At 40.2% G+C, this 16,165-nt stretch overlaps 1 protein-coding gene across 3 annotated transcripts in view; it reads left to right on the top strand.

The window, feature by feature from the left end:
- astn1 (astrotactin 1) overlaps window positions 1-16,165 on the top strand; it is a 281,101-nt gene that overhangs the window by 250,079 nt on the left and 14,857 nt on the right. For all 3 annotated transcript variants that reach the window (XM_029250461.1, XM_029250460.1, XM_029250459.1), the window contains one exon: window positions 13,770-13,905. In XM_029250461.1, the coding sequence (XP_029106294.1) occupies window positions 13,770-13,905 (136 nt within the window). The remainder of the gene's footprint in view (window positions 1-13,769; window positions 13,906-16,165) is intronic.

Genomic DNA, 16,165 nt, shown 5'->3' with positions numbered 1-16,165 from the left:
ATATACTGTATACATAAAAGTTGTATAACTTTATAGTGCCCCATTTATACAACAGGGTGTTCTTACATTATTATCTCAAGGAACCTTGAGCACTACTCCACCTCCATATTCACTAATTTTAAACTAGTACTAAGGTTGCACCCCATTGCTAATGAATCAAAGTACTGTACTATTCATTTGATGTAACTGAATTTACCCCAGTAATAATGTGATAATTTATTCTGGTAAAATATCTATCTATCTATCTATCTATCTATCTATCTATCTATCTATCTATCTATCTATCTATGTTTGCCTTATTAACACTGTAATGAAGAGCATGTCCACAAGATGGCTCTCAAAAACAAGACACAGTTGCTTGTTTCTTCGTTTGCTGTGGTAACAACAGCAGTATTTTACATATTTTTAAAAATCTGTTACCTGGAGTGGGTTCTTCAGTTTATTTATTCAAGTCAGTATTTTCATCCATACCTTATCCCTAAAGGCATATGAATCTGATCGTTTTACTCATATGTTCGAAAGAGCACGCGTATAGTTCTTTGGCATGATATGGGAGTGTGCGGGCCCATTGAGGTCACTGCCTCAACCCGGCGATACTTTGGTCCAGGCATCTTGGATCAGTCTTGTGCTCACAGGATGCACTGCCATTTCTTCGCCATCTTTGGTCAAAGGATCGCGCAGTCCTGCACTGTTATGCTGCCTCACATGGCCGAAGAGGTCACCGTAGGGTCAGTTATTGCCGCCCTCTCTGCACCCGTACATATTCAAGTGATGAAAACGGATTTACTGGTTACATTTAAATCATGAACGTGGTCTGACCTGGGAAAAGCAGTTCGCTCGTAAAGTGATATGTGTAACACTAGTAGGTTAGAGTAGTAGGTCAGAGTAGCACTCAAGTATGCAGAACTCCAGTCTTCCATGACCAGAAATGGGCACCGCCTGGACCACCCAGCATTCAGGAGCAAGGTATCCTTTCCAGAATGAGACTTTTGTTATTTGTGTGAAAAGCAACATTTGCTTTCTTGCTTTTGCTGTGTGAAATACATATGGAAAGAGAGGGAACTACAGGGAGAGGGATGACAAAGCTCAGGCCGAGTAATAAGGCCTTGACATCGCTCTGTACTGGAGGAAGGAGAACCGGAAGGCCACCTGTGAGACGTGGTACACGCTGAAGCAGTCAATTAGCCTGTCGAGGGGAATCAGAAGCTCAGAGCACTAAATGAGCTTCAGATGAGCGTGAACGAATGAGGGTAGTCTTCCGCTGCCTGTTCCCCCAGGAGCGTGCAGCCACACACCGCATCACCGCCGTCACGGTCGCAGGCTTCAATCCCCTGGAGGGGAGGTGTATTTGAGCTCTTTCAAAACCCACAGCGCTGTTCCAGCTGTGCAGAGCACACAAGTGTGAAACTGTGCAGGTTACTATAAGCATAGGCACCTGCTGAGAAGATAAAATTATACTGAGTGTAGGATATATTGGTGTGCTTGTGATCACTTGGGCTTACTGAAGATCTGTTTATCTCTTTTGCATAACCCCTCATTTACTCTGTCCATCTGTACACTGAGCTTGTAAGCCTGTTTATTGCTTCCCTCTAATCAGTTTGTACTGCGCCATCCAACTTGGCCTTCAAACGTGTTGTGGCCGTAACAAAGAAAAGAACATAATGTTATATCAAGTCCAAATGTGGAAAGATGTGGTAGATAAGGAGGTGCAATTGCAAAGGGGTAAGCCTTGCTGAAAGCCAGTTTTTTTTTTTTTTTTTTTTTTTTCCTTTCCCCTCGCAGTGGACTTAAGCCCTACATTTCTGCAAGGCTTGGACTTGAGTCCGACTGAAAAAAGTGTCTTTACGGCATTTACTGGAAAGGTCTGAACACAGTCCATGAGCTGTCAAGAGGCACATTGCAAAATCATACTCGTTTCTGTAAACTCATAAGGGGGAAAGTATATCAAGGATTTTCTCTCTTTTTTTCTATCACTTAATTGGTTCCTGACCTTCTATAATTAGTCCCAGCAAATGATTTTTACTCCTTCAGCATGAAGACTCCCAGGCTTTGTGTTATTTATTACATAACAGTATTGGTTTGTTTGTTTTTTTTTTTTCCAAGGGGTTTGTTTGACAACCTCACACTAACTTTGTTGACTAGACCCACACACTAGACAATCACCATTAATTTGAACTTTATTGCCAGGCTGGGGGTTATTACTAAATGCCGTGTTATTATTGCAGCATCCTGAATTTGTTGTGCTGCTCCTAATAGAATTCATAGCTGCCACATTCTAAATTAGTAAAGAATATGAACAAGAAGCAGAAGTGAAAAAGCAATATGGACTTCGTCTGGTTCCTTCAAAAGTGTCCGGGTGGTATTGCTGGCTTGAAAGAGCAAGTATAACGTATCATAACTAATGATCGGAGCCCAGCCTCCTTGACAGGGATTGTTTATGTGCTAATCTAACACATAATGGGATTCAGGCACACAACTTGACATCATAGCCCTGTCCCAGATGTTGAAGCTGACTGAATCGGAAGTCTGCTTTCAGTCATGTAGCCTCGGCCAGATTCCCCGCAAAAACAAACAGCCATTCCGGCCAGGGTGATGTCAGTGCTTTGATCACCCAATAACGAGCGGGTTTACTTAAGGGTCACTGGGACATGACATCCAATCCATAAACAGATTACTCATGTCAGGCAGCGGAGCCAGGGTGCCATGCTTCCTCAATAAAGGAAAGGGGGAAAACGGGGAATCTCTTTAAAGATGCTGGCCTGAGACAGAAGACACAGCTTCACTTGAGAAGAATTTTCCTGTGGGGCGTTTGGCATGCGATTTCGACCCGTCTGCTGGGCAGAGACCGACTCCAGGGCAGACCCAGTCGTTCCAACCATGTGGCTGGACACAAGATAAACACCTGTTGGGTACTGCAGGGCTCTGACATACTTCCTCCAATGCTATAAATCACTGACTCGCCTGGCATGACAAGTCAAAGGGGAAGCTCTTTACTGGAGGAGGTCTGTAAAAGCACGCATAAACAGTCATTGACATGTAACACTACCCTCCGAAAAAAAGGAGAAATAAAAACATATGGTTTAAGGAAACTCACTTTCACATAAAGCCTTATTTGGGCTTTTGGGTTTTTCATCTTTCACATGTGGCCCAATTCCAGTTTTGCACTGCTATGATGTCTGGGTCATTGGAAGGAGGAAATGATCCAAGACACAAGCAAAACTTGTATTAGGCACAAGTGGGAAGGGGACATGTCATCCCAAGTCTCCTAGCAGCCATGATGCCCCACCCTCCAGTGTTGGTGTATAACTCAGTTGAGTGCTGTTGCAAATATGTTGGGTCCCTCAGTACCTAAGAAGTTGTTACCGCGCTGGATGTGGTGAAGGAACATACATGGGACGCATTCATCTACTCAAAACCTGTATATGTTTATTATTTTCTTCCTAATAAATCACTATTGAATGACTCCTAAGAAAGTATGTAATGTACTGTTTGCAGCTGGATCATTGTTGAAATAGGACATGGAATTAAAGCTGCTATTTTTCTGTTCTTGGTTATAGCTATAGCGACCACGGTGGGGTCTGTTTACTCAAGCAAAGCTGGATTCACAAAGAAAACAATTGTTTACAAATTAAACTCAGGAACGCAGTGGATTCATTTAATGATTTATTTTTTAAATTAAAACAATCATTGAAATCAAAAGATGTCATGCAGTAGGCAGGCTTCTTTCCACGCTGAAACAGTCATGCAGAGGTGTCCCAGACCCCAAACATGTGTTTATTCTGCTAGTTCTGGGGGAATCTCAATCCTGGGAGGGATTCCAGGCTTCGTGCAGAGGAGAAAATAGGCAAACACTGCTCCCCCAGGAAGAACAAAGTGCTTATAGTGGGTATCCCTTCACTGGCACGGAAGCTGACCAAACAATAAACAAGCGCTTTGCATTTCCACACAAACAGCCGCTTCTTCCAAAAAACTCTTAAGAAAGATTAAGGAAACTCTTAACAATAAGAACTGACACGCTACTGAGTGGAGCACTGCTTTGCTGAGTGCAGAAGGAGCTGCCGTGGCTATCCGTGTCAAGGTAACTGGTGGTGGCAAGAGGGTATTCCAAAATTTGCGTTACTGCTAAAAATTAAACGTTTATACTTCAGCTACACATTTTTTGGGGGGTGAAGCTAAACTGATCTGTGTACAGCAGCAGTGAGCACAATAGGAAGTCATAACACTTTCATATAATGTATATAATATATTTTGCACATTCACCAATGTGTTGAATGGAATTACGAAACCACATGAATTCCATGTCATCTAAATATGACTCCACTAATACAGAAGTGCGGGCGGTAATGTTTATGAAAAGAACACGGGTCTGTAAAGCAGGCTCTGTCTTGGAAGTATGACAAGGAACACAGAGAGACAGTTCTGATCTTTTGACCGAGTATTTACTGAAGGAGCCACGCGTATTCCTAGCGGGCAATTAAAAGAAAATAACTTTCTGTATTTCCTCCTCACAGGGTTCCAGCTAGACTAAAGCAGCAATGACCAAAATAACAAACTCAAAGAAATAAGTTCCCAAATCTTAGACTGCATGTGTGTGAGTGTGTGTGTCTGCGTCTATGCGTGTGTGTTTCACCCCCCCATTTCCAGTCATTGCTTCCACTCCTGGTGTCCAGTCCCAGGTGTGAAGCCAGAGATGGTTCATGAGCAGTGCTGCACATGGGTATATTTCACACACCTAAACATGGATGAGCAGTGACTGTTCCTGGGACTTCCAGCAGCGATAGACATCTATCATGCTGTTTGCCTGGGTTCATTCCATTGCACTACATTGCCAGCGGTGCAAGACAATGCCATATTTAGAAAGGTTTCACTTGTACAAAGTGGGTAATTATTTATTAAGTTATTTGCCCCAGGAGGACTATTACATTTCTTCTCTGCATGTCCTTAACTACCTTTTAAATTGAATGCAATGAGTTATTTAAGACAGGGCTGGGCAACCATATTTCTAGCCTCCGAGCAATTATGCACGGTTACATTGCCATGGTTGTCTTTAATGGTTATTAATATTCCATTTTCACCATTTTTGACATCCATACATACATACATAAAAAAATAATAAATGAAATAAAATAAGATCACCTCTATACCCGATCATTAAATGTGGATTTGAAGAATTTGCCTTTAGAATTTTCAACATGAAGCAGTTATCTGCTTGTTTATTTGATTTCTCAGTAAGGACTGGATCATTAGTGCATCAGTTTATGAGACTCAAAATTATTTCAGTAAGAAAACGTGTATATATGTATATTAAAAGATTTCAATTCAGTTCAATTCAATTTATTTTTATAGAGCCATCTTCTCACGCGGTGATGCAGAGCACTTTAACACAGGCATAAGGCAAGAAAAACAAATACATCAGATAAGAAACAAAGAAGACAGTTGACAGTTGAAGATTTATGTTTTAATTGATTAAATAATCCATTATTAAACTGGATTACTAAGGGTTTAATCGTTCCATCTCATCAGACATGCCTATTTTCTATACCTGGCACTTCTGTATCAAGTAGAGAGGGTTTCCTTTGAAGTTTTATAGTTTGGCAAGGTTCTGAGACATTTATTTTTGAAGGTAACTCTTACAATAAGAGCGAGAAAAAAATACTGGAATAACTGAGTATTCCTCAGTAATTTGGAAAGCTGCTTGTGAAACTGAGCAAGAAAACATTGAATTGATTGATTTACAACACATTGATACAATTGTCAAAGAATGAACCAAGGCTTTCCACATCTCAGTGTGAATTTTAGGTCTTGCTCAAGTGTCAGAGCAACGAGACAAGACAGTCTTTTATGATGAATTCAGCCCTGTGTGAAACAGCCTTTGTTAAACCTGAAAAACGTACAATGTAGATAATGCCCTGGTCTAGGAACTTCAGCTAATATAGCCAAAAAGTTTAATTTTGAAATCTCAGCTGTCCACATTTTCAGTTATGAACATTGCTTCGGGTAAATACTCTTTAGTACCCCTGACAGAAAGGGGTTTAGAACTCGTTTCCTTAGTTTAAACTAGCAGCAGTCATGTCAAGTTAGAAGTTTGATTTAATTTACAATGAAGACTATATGTATAGTGACTTGTAATAGAGTGCCTTCAGTTCCCACATCATCCAGGTGTAGATCTTAATGATAAATGTATGGATGATAAACTAAATCGCTGCAAAATAAAAGATGTAACAGGGCCAAACTCATTGCGGCTTCTGAACATTTCATTTGATTGGAAATTATAGAATTGTCTGACAAAAAACTTGCAACTGCAAAAGAGTTTTTCACTCAGTTTGAAAGAAAATTACCTTCATTCTGATTAACTGCCAGTTCCTTCAGTATTCGTCTCTGTAAACTCTGATTTATTGTAGCTCATTTATTCTTGTTCAAATAATAAGACTTGAATGTAACTTTGATCCAACAGATTTCAGCATTCACCATATTCTTATTTTAATTACTTTGGAATCATTTTTTCAGGATTAACTGCTACAACATTATTATGAATTATTTGAATCCAAATTATACTTATATACTTCTAAAATAAAATAAATTATTATTCTAATCCAATTATACTGAAATTAAGTGTTTCACTATGCATTTCCTCATAATTGTAAGGCATTAAAGGTAACTGAGTACTTTTTCTCTGGGTGTGTACTTCATATGACTTATTTAAAACCCTCCATGTGTGGTCTTTATGGGTTCTCCAAACAGAAACCTTTTCCTTTTTTTTTAGTCATTCTGTTTCCTTCCAATCCTGATTTGGAGAGCAAGCAGGCCAGAGCACGTTCCTTTTGGTTTTGATAAATTTCAAGAAAGTAGGAGCCATTTTTCACAACTTTCTCAAACCTTGTGTAAATTTGAGCTGATGACGCAATGAGGACGCACACCACGGACATAGCGTTAGAACTGAACCTGCGGTTTTCTGGAGAATTCAGACACATTGAAATGTTCTTGCATGTGCTGCCTGCTCAAGGTGCCCAGTTATGAAAGCCCCCTTTCCTTTGCTACAATTGGGAATTTATTTTCTCTGTTCCTTTGAGAGAGATAATACCTTCCATGTGGGAGTTCAAGTCTGTTAATCATTTTCAGCTGCGAATTGCCAAGAATCAATACATTACAAACTGTTGTTGTCCATCTCAAAGCGGACAATGGGAGCCAGATGTTATTTGTGTAGCCTTTTACAGGGTTGCCAAATGTGCTGATACCAAGAGCTTATGGTTTTAATAGACCTGGTGATATTCCCAGAGAAGTCTCTGTGATGAATTTGGGAATTCTGAAGTTGAAATGTTTACCTGTTTATGAACAAAAGAGGCTCTATGTGTGTGTTCAGATGGAGGAAATCTTGGATACTTTGTAACAGTGGTAAAGACAGCTTCACATCTCTAAGGTGGGTAAGGTAGCCGAGTGGTTGTTTCGACATTTCTTGCTGCATATCTGGTTTCTTCCCACAATTTGCTTTCTCTTACTTGGATCAATCACCCCTGAGTTCTTGTCATCTAGGGAAATAGAGGGGTTCTTCCAGGAAAAATTCTGAGAGATATGTACCAAGATACAAAATCTGGTTGGATTTTTTGCTGGAGATATGATTGGTTTAAGAAACATTTTAGCGGCATGGTGGCACAGCGGGTAGTGCTGGTAGTGCTGGTGCCTCAAAGCTCCTGGGTATGAATTCAGCTCATTCTGTGTGGAGTTTGCACGTTCTTTCCATATCTGTGTGGGATTTCACCAAGTGCTCCAGATTCCTCTTACAGACAAAAATGAGTTTTAGGTGAACTGGTGAATCTAAATTGCCATTGGTGTCTACTTGTGAGTGAATAAGTGTGTGTTTGCATGACTGTTCAGCATAGCCTCTAAACCTCCAAAAACCAGAATTTCATAAGCAGTTCCTGAAAAGGAAATAGATAAATATTTTACAGTTGAAGTTAAATCTGTTTAAAACACTTTTTGGTCAAGGTACTCAGTTTTTATGTTGTACTTTCTTACCCTGCTCAAGTATTTATTTTTTGTTTACATGAAACTGAATTACATCTTTATATACACACACTGTCTGAAGCCACTTGTCCCGAGCGGCGTTGCAGCAGCCTGGGGCCTGGCCCGGTGGTGCGGGACACAGGGTTTGCACCCCGGATGGGATGCCAGTCTGTTGCAGGGCACCCCAAGCAGGACTCGAGCCCCAGACCCACCACACAGCAGGACCTGGTCAAGCCCGCTGTACCACTGCCCCGCCCCCCCCCCTTCCCATCCTTATATAGTGCCATTTAATTTTCCATAGTACAGAATAAATAGAATAAAAAACAGACTTGAACCTTTGAAAAAAAGGATAGTGTAAACAAGTAGGTAATGTGGTCTGGTGTGGAACAGGGGTTCTATTTACAAACCAAAACAGGCATGTGGCCTGTTTAAAGCAGAACAAAATAAGCAATTGCAAAAGAACCAACCAACCAATGTCAACAACAGCTTGTCCCGAGTGGGTTAGCGGCGAGCCGGAGACTCTCCCGGAAACACAGGGCGCAAGGCTGAAGGGGGATGGGAAACACCCTGAACAGGATGCCAGTCCATTGCAGGGCTGCAAAACAACCAACACCGGTAAAAGGAACACCAATAAAACAGAATAAAAAATTACAGCATAGCGGCAATCCTTACCCACTTCAGGAGCCCTCTTGCTCCTGGTAAAACTTTCCATAAAAGTCTCTCCCAGGTTTCCCCCAAGTCCTCAGACCAGCTGCTGAGAAAGTCCTTGTGGATGAGTCTTCAGTTGCCAGCAGCTGGTCATCATTACTCTGCTAAGGCAGTGCGGGTGCAGGCAACAGCAATCTATTTATCATGGTCCTCCCTGCCCCTCACCTAGAAATTACCATTGGCTAGCTCACAGTACCTTTGTCATAAATCATTCGATATTTCATGACGTATCTCAACAAAACTTTTTTTGCGCATGCTTTTCCGAGTCAACAGAGATCATACCAGAAGAGCTCAGTTTTGAAATTAGAGCAAAAGAGTAGCACCAGTATAACTGGCAAAATCACTGTTCACCATTGAAAGATTCACGAGTTTCTTATGTGGATTTTTATCTTGATTTTAATTGTATTTTGGTGCTTTTCTTGTTATGTTCGTCTTAGGTTTGATCTTCTGATTAGAAACATTTACAGTTGTACATGTAACTTTTGAAAATAATTTCTCGCACTGGATAATTTATTGAACAAAGTAATGATGCATTATGTGCCTCTGTTAATTGTGATTTCACAGTTTCCTCCACATTTTTAGTGGATTTATTCCCACGGTTCAGACGTGTGTTTCAAGTAAATTGGTGGCTCTAAATGACCCCTCCTTATTGTGTGTATGTGTAAGTAAATCCAAGGTATACCCTGCCTCATGCGCTATGTTAGTATAAACTCTATATCACCGTGATCTTGCACTGATAGCAGTTATGAATGAATGAACGAACGAACAAACGAACGAACGAACGAACAAACGAACAGATGAACAAACAAACAAGTGAATGATATGGATAACACAGATAAATCCAAAACAGATCTTTTTATTTTATTTGGTGTAGTTTTTTTTTAAAAAATGCTCATTTAAGTAGTTTTGATGTATTCATTGATGTATTTATTGATGTATTTATAAACATACAAGCACAAATTGCTAAACTGAATTAAGAAAGCTTAAACAATAAAACACTGTGCTGTAAGAGCACTTCCAGAGACTCCTGGGCTCAAGTTAATCCCTGGAACTGGGTTACATAGCTAACACTGTCCATCCAGGAGTTATTCCAGAGATTCCACAGCTCTCATCTCCCCTGGGTTCCTTGGCCAGACTAGAAAGCTAATGCCAACAGCCAACCCAGGATGCTGAAGGATAAGTTACTCCACAGGCTGGTTTCACCACAGGGTCTCCAGCAAAAATCCATGAGAGCACTTCTTTAGTGAATGTTAAGTTGACATTACAATCCTTCATCTGATTTAGCGACACAGGATATTCTATTATTTCTGAATTTGTTTCTTAGGAGACACCATTTATCCTAAATGATTTAAATCTTTTTTCTTTTTTTTCCTTTCCCATGACAAAGCTACATAACCACAAGTTATGGTTTTGAATACATGTAAATGGATGTATAATGTTTTCAAAACTTTGCAATACAAGAAAGGTTAGCTTGTTTTATTGAATTTATTTCCATTTATATTGTAATTGAACTTAATCTTTTTTTATTTTCATTCCATAAAAGGACCTGAACATGCATCATAGGCAGTTGCACTGGTGCATCTCATCACTTGGGCTGTGTATTCAGACATAGATTCTATCCCCACTCAGTCTGTGTAGACTGTATGTTCTTTGGGTTTCCTCCCAAAGTTCATGCATTTCAGGTGGACTCATTACAGACACCCCTCGACTTATGCAAAAAGACCGTTCTTCAACCCCTTATGTAAGTCAAAAGTTACGTATGTCAGATTCCCCCTCCTCCCCACCATTCAACATAGGCTAGCTGAGCTTAGCCTAGACATTTGCTGCAAACATGGGTATAAAAAAAGACACAATAAAATTCTCTAGTAAATGTCAGCCATATTAAATATTGCAATAAAACATAGGCCTACTCAAGGAGATACATTTTTACATTTCTATAATGCACAACTTTAATTAAAAAAGACTACTGCATACGGTACGAGTACAGTATTATACTGTACTGATTGCTGTATGCTTGTGAGATGGTTCTCATTATCGTTCAAATGCACGTTTACCACCAGGCATTGTGAATAATGAAATGGGTAAATAAACACTACGCTAACAAGAGCAGATGCGTTCACGGATCAAAACACGCAGGAACTTTGAAGATGGAGCTTCCTACCTTGTTTAGCTACGCCAACTTGCGCGGAATGTATTTTGAATGTTTTGCGTAAAAATAAAAGCGCTATCCCTAAATAATGTGTAGGCCGGGAATTTTTTACATAAATTTGGATTTACATATGTCAAATTTATGTAAGTAGATGGTTGTCTGTATATCTGAATAACCCTTGGTATGTGCATATGTGTGAGTGAATCGGTGACTGTGTGCATACCCTGCAATAGACTGGTGTCCCGAGCACGGCGGCCCTGCGTTATGAACAGCCCTTATCAGTAATGAATGAATGAAAAGGACCAGAGAATAATAATGGTCTTTTTCAGTCTTTATTCTTTAAAATTACAAAAATTAGAAAAGTTATGATATATTTTGCCTAGCCATGACTATAAAGGAGCTTAAGATCCCATACAAGTGGGGCTCACTCTCTTTCTTTGCTTGTCTTCACCTAGAATAACTCAATGATATCTACACAGAATATCTGTACATCTTCTTTGATTTGGTATATATGAAGACAGTGATGTTTTCAGGAGAGGTTTGGATTTACAGAAAGATAAACTGAGACTTAAAAATAACATTTCACATGGTTTTTCTAGAACTTGAGGGTCTGCGGTGCCGGGACTCACTGAATGAACTTGACAAATGAACATTTTTACCTTCCTTCAAAGGTTTGACGGTCTTTCCAAGAAATTTGAGAAGGCAACTGTCAGGGCTTTGCCAGTACTTGTTTGTTCCATAGGTTCTTCTTTTGGCTTGTCATGTGGCTTTGACATTTCAGAGAATGTTTCTAATAGAGAAGACCTTTGTTCAAGAAGGGAATGTGTGCTGTGATAAATCAGGAACAAAAGCTGAATGCAGAATTACACCAGCTGTTTTTGTAAACATGAAGGTAAATCCAGAGGTCTTGGTATTAATTTCACATTGTTTTCATGTTAGTTTATAACATAAAACAAAATTATTCTGAGAGTTATGATATCCTGAACTCATAAATTAAATGATCTTAATCTTTCTTTGAACTATCTAAAGGTGCCTCTCTTAAGTCCACAGAAATAAGTGTAGTTTGTCATAGGTCTGTTAAAACAAAGGCTAGACTGAGTAGTAATACTTAATGTGCAAAAAGGGTTCAAAAATAATAATGTGCGTTTTGTATTGAATTTCAACTCATCCGAAATAGTTTGGTCGATGGAAGGTGATCATAATACTTCTTATAATATCTGAGGTGATGACCTGCTTTACAAAGGTCAGTAAGAAAGATCTGTCAGTGGTGAGATACTGATGCTTGAGGAGTTCAGTAAGATCTCTCTGCCAGAAGCCCAATGCACAAAGCAAAACTCTGGGTTATTGGATGGTTCTGTTTACCACAAATTGAGAAACTTCACTAGGCTTTTACAGGGCAGCTCTTGCCAAGCTGTTGAGGAATATTCAAGCATCTAACTACCCTTAGGAGACTTTACCTCATGACAGCTGTGATGTTTCCTTGACTTGTTGTAGCAACGCAAACATAAATGCTGAATATTGAACTTTCCATCCTTGGATTTCCACAGCTTTTTCCAAGGTCCAAATGGCCTTGGAGTGTTTCCCTCCATACAGCAGACAGATAACATAGCAGCCTGCTACTGGCATGGCCTTCACAACTTTTTTCTTGAGCATCAGCTGTTAACCTACAGCTCTGTGTGGGTTACACTTATGGATAAACGTACATGACAGGCAGAACACACCTCTGGTCATTTTCGTTTGGTCTACGCTCAGATTCTTTTCAGGCACTGTGTTGCAGAATTATAAGTGGGGGCTTTTGACCACATTATCAGGTGACCACCCCTGCCTGTGTCCTTTCAAGTGAGCAGTTTGTCGGCCCAAACATCCTACTGCACACCTCACGCACCTTTTAACACATGGGGACCAGCTGGGCAAACACCTTTCCACTGTGATTTAATGAGAAAAGGCATGGCATCTTATTTCACCTCGACAGGTAACATTTCAGAGGGGTCCTGTATTTGCATTGTGTATTAAGAATTTCCACATGATTTATGTAGCATGCTACACATGGAAACTGAAAAAAAAAGGAAAAAAAAAAAAAAAAAAACAATCCTCTGTTTAAATGTCAGGGTCTGGGCTTGCACAGCATGTACATTTATTTAAAATTCTTGAAAGCTCACCGCCAACACATTTGCTGTGCCCACCCAATTAATGCTACAAGGGACTGAGAAAACACCAATTCCACTTTCATGTTTATTTCAAAATGTCAACTAGTTAACCTTTTTTCCTTATTAACAGAATCCTTATGCGCCCTCATGTGTAACCTTAAGACTAGGGCAAGCTCTAAATGATGGTGTCATACAGAAAGAATCTGTGCAGAATAACAAGTAGATGTTTGGCTGTTTGTATGAACTAAATATTATTGTAATGAATTCCAAACACGTTACTTTTTTTTTTTTTTTTTTTTACTTTTCCTCTAAATGGCATATTTTCAAAAATATCCAGGGGGTAAAATACAATTGTATTGCATTGTATATTGTGTATTATGGTAACAATGTAGAGGAGCTCCTGTTTACTCTTTAAACAGCTTACGTCTTTGTTTTAATCTTTACTGCTTCAATAATATGTACATTACTGGAAATCTGAATTCTTGAGAGTCATTCATGCAGACTTTTATTTTACATAATGCCATGGCAAGAATGTTAATGTCACCAGCAAAGGCCAAAAATTCAAATGCATTTCAAAATGAGATGTTCCATACCGTTCTTTAGCTCTACCAAATAAACACACAAATTCCACCACTTTTTAATGTGTAATTTGTCAATATGAAGCAAATATGAGACTTAATGTTAGACAGGTGCCTGTATCTGAGTGATTTAATCATACCCTCAGCTTTGCAATAACACCATAAAGTTGACTGTCCCTCTTGCAGAGACAATGCTGAGCTTTGTGGATGACATCCTTTCGGGTGCCAAGTCTCCCTGTGTGATGCTGGGACACATCCCTGACCTCCTGACCTCCTCCATCAGCATGATCATCCGCTGCCTGGAGCCAGACACCACTTACATGTGAGTTACTAGACCACTGCATTACTTTCTCACTGTTCGGATGCACCACTACTCTTCTGGAATGTGATGGATTTAAGCAGCACTTATGTTTGTATGAGGTATTGTACAGCCAGAGTGTGTATTATGATAAAACTGATAACATGGAAAGGATCTGGTTTATCCAGTGTTATCCAGTACATTTTTTAATGTATTTTCCCAAAGAACAAGTTAATTTTCCTCCAACAAGTGGACTGGTGCTGCAGCTGTTATCACTGGTGCCTCACAGCACCTGAGCTGTTCGGACTTCGGTTCAAACCTGGCACAGCCTGTGTGGAGTTTGTATGTTCTCTCCATGTCTGAATGGATTTCCTCCCACAGTCCAAACACATGCAGTTCATATGAAATGGTGATTAGTAACCTCTAGTGTGTGTGTGTAGGGGGGTGAGGTGACACACCTGGTTTGGCCTCTGCCTGCTCTCTGGGGGGTTTGGGGTTTGAGTCCTGCTTGGGGTGCCCTCTGACAAACTGGCGTCCCATCCTGGGTGTGTCCCCTCCCCCTCTAGCCTCGCACCCTGTGTTGCCGGGTTAGGCTCCGGCTAACCGCGATCCACTCGGGACAAGCAGTTTCAGTCTGTGTGTGTGTGTGGGTGTGGGTGTGGGTGTGGGGGTGTGGCTACCCTGGAATGCTGTCCCATCCAGGGTGTACCTTCCAATACTTCAGGCTATTGTTTTTGGGGTGGCCTCCAGACTGCTGTGACCCTGAACATCACAAATGGTTATGAACAAGTGAGTGAAAAATTCCTCACACACATTATAGTTGGATATTACTTTCAAATTACACACACACACACACATTTTCAGAACCGCTTGTCCCTCACGGGGTCACGGGGAACCGGAGCCTACCCGGCAACACAGGGCGTAAGGCCGGAGGGGGAAGGGGACACACCCAGGACGGGACGCCAGTCCGCCGCAAGGCACCCCAAGAGGGACTCGAACCCCAGACCCACCGGACAGCAGGACTGCGGTCCAACCCACTGTGCCACCACACCCCCGCACTTTCAAATTATTCCAGTTAATATAGATTTTTTTGGTCTTGTTTTATACCAATAATACATACTAAGTCTTTATAATAAGAAAAAAACGAAAAAAGTTTCAAGCTGCAAGAGATACATTTTACATTATTTGCACTGATTTCACAAAATTTATTTACTTATTTTTATTTATTTATTTTACATCATGTCCTAATGAAGTTTAATTTAGGTTTAACTTATTCCTGTCAGAGCTTCGAAGAAGACTGATTAGAAGGAAGTTTCAAGAGCCAAGGTAATTGGCGCAAGATAGTATTGATATTTAACAGATTTAATTTAAAACAGATCACGTTGGACACGTAGGCAATCAGTGCTGCAGGGGAATGTACAAGGCTGGGTTTCCCGATATCAGTATCGATGGAACTTACGATAAATTGAAAGAATGTGAGATGAAGTTCCACAAATGTTTCACTAAAACATTTTCAGGAGGAATTTGTAGGCACGATTTTTAGGAATGCTTTGGAGAACTCTTTTGAGCCTTGCACTTCAGTCCTCTGTCAGTGGAGGTACATTGTGTCCTGTGCATTAGGTTTGCAAGGACCCCTGTAAATACAGAGAAGAAGAGAGAAGAGAAGAAGAGATCACAGTCCCAATAAATCACCCTGAAGAAGCGAAGTTCTCTGGGAAATATATTTTAAAATATAACCGTCCTTTTACAGCACCATAAGGTCCTCGTTTTTGTAGAGTGAACGTATGAGTTATGCTCGACTACACCACAGTGAGCAGCCACAAATGGTGGCAGTGTGCAAATAAACATTTCGGGTCTAAAACAGTAAGAAGACGTCCAGTGATGAAAAATCATAGACATTTCAAAAGTAACAATCTCATTTTATCCATTTAATAATGAGGTTTTATTTATCTGATTTTCATTTTAATCATTTGATGCAGCTCTGTGTGACCATGTGTTGAATGCTGAAGAAATCACAAGCCCACTCGGTGAAGAGTCGAGCAGGGAACACTGTTCCCATCTTACAAAGCAGTTGACAGCTTCTAAAGTGGTCAGAGGGTGACTTTGTAATTAAGAAATTAAATTAAGTGCCCTCTTAGCATCTGCTCCTTCAAGAAATTATCCTTAACGAATGTTGATTTCTGCAATTGACTTAATGATGATCAGCGGCGCCTTGGGGAGATGCAGCCCTTCTCATAGTCAGTGTTTTGTATATCTTTGTGCAGCAGAAATGTGGCAACAATCC

This window comes from Scleropages formosus, chromosome 3 (assembly GCF_900964775.1).
Source record: "Scleropages formosus chromosome 3, fSclFor1.1, whole genome shotgun sequence".
NCBI lineage: Eukaryota > Metazoa > Chordata > Actinopteri > Osteoglossiformes > Osteoglossidae > Scleropages > Scleropages formosus.
Note: the sequence above shows the minus strand (reverse complement) of the source record. Positions and strands in the feature narration are given on the sequence as shown.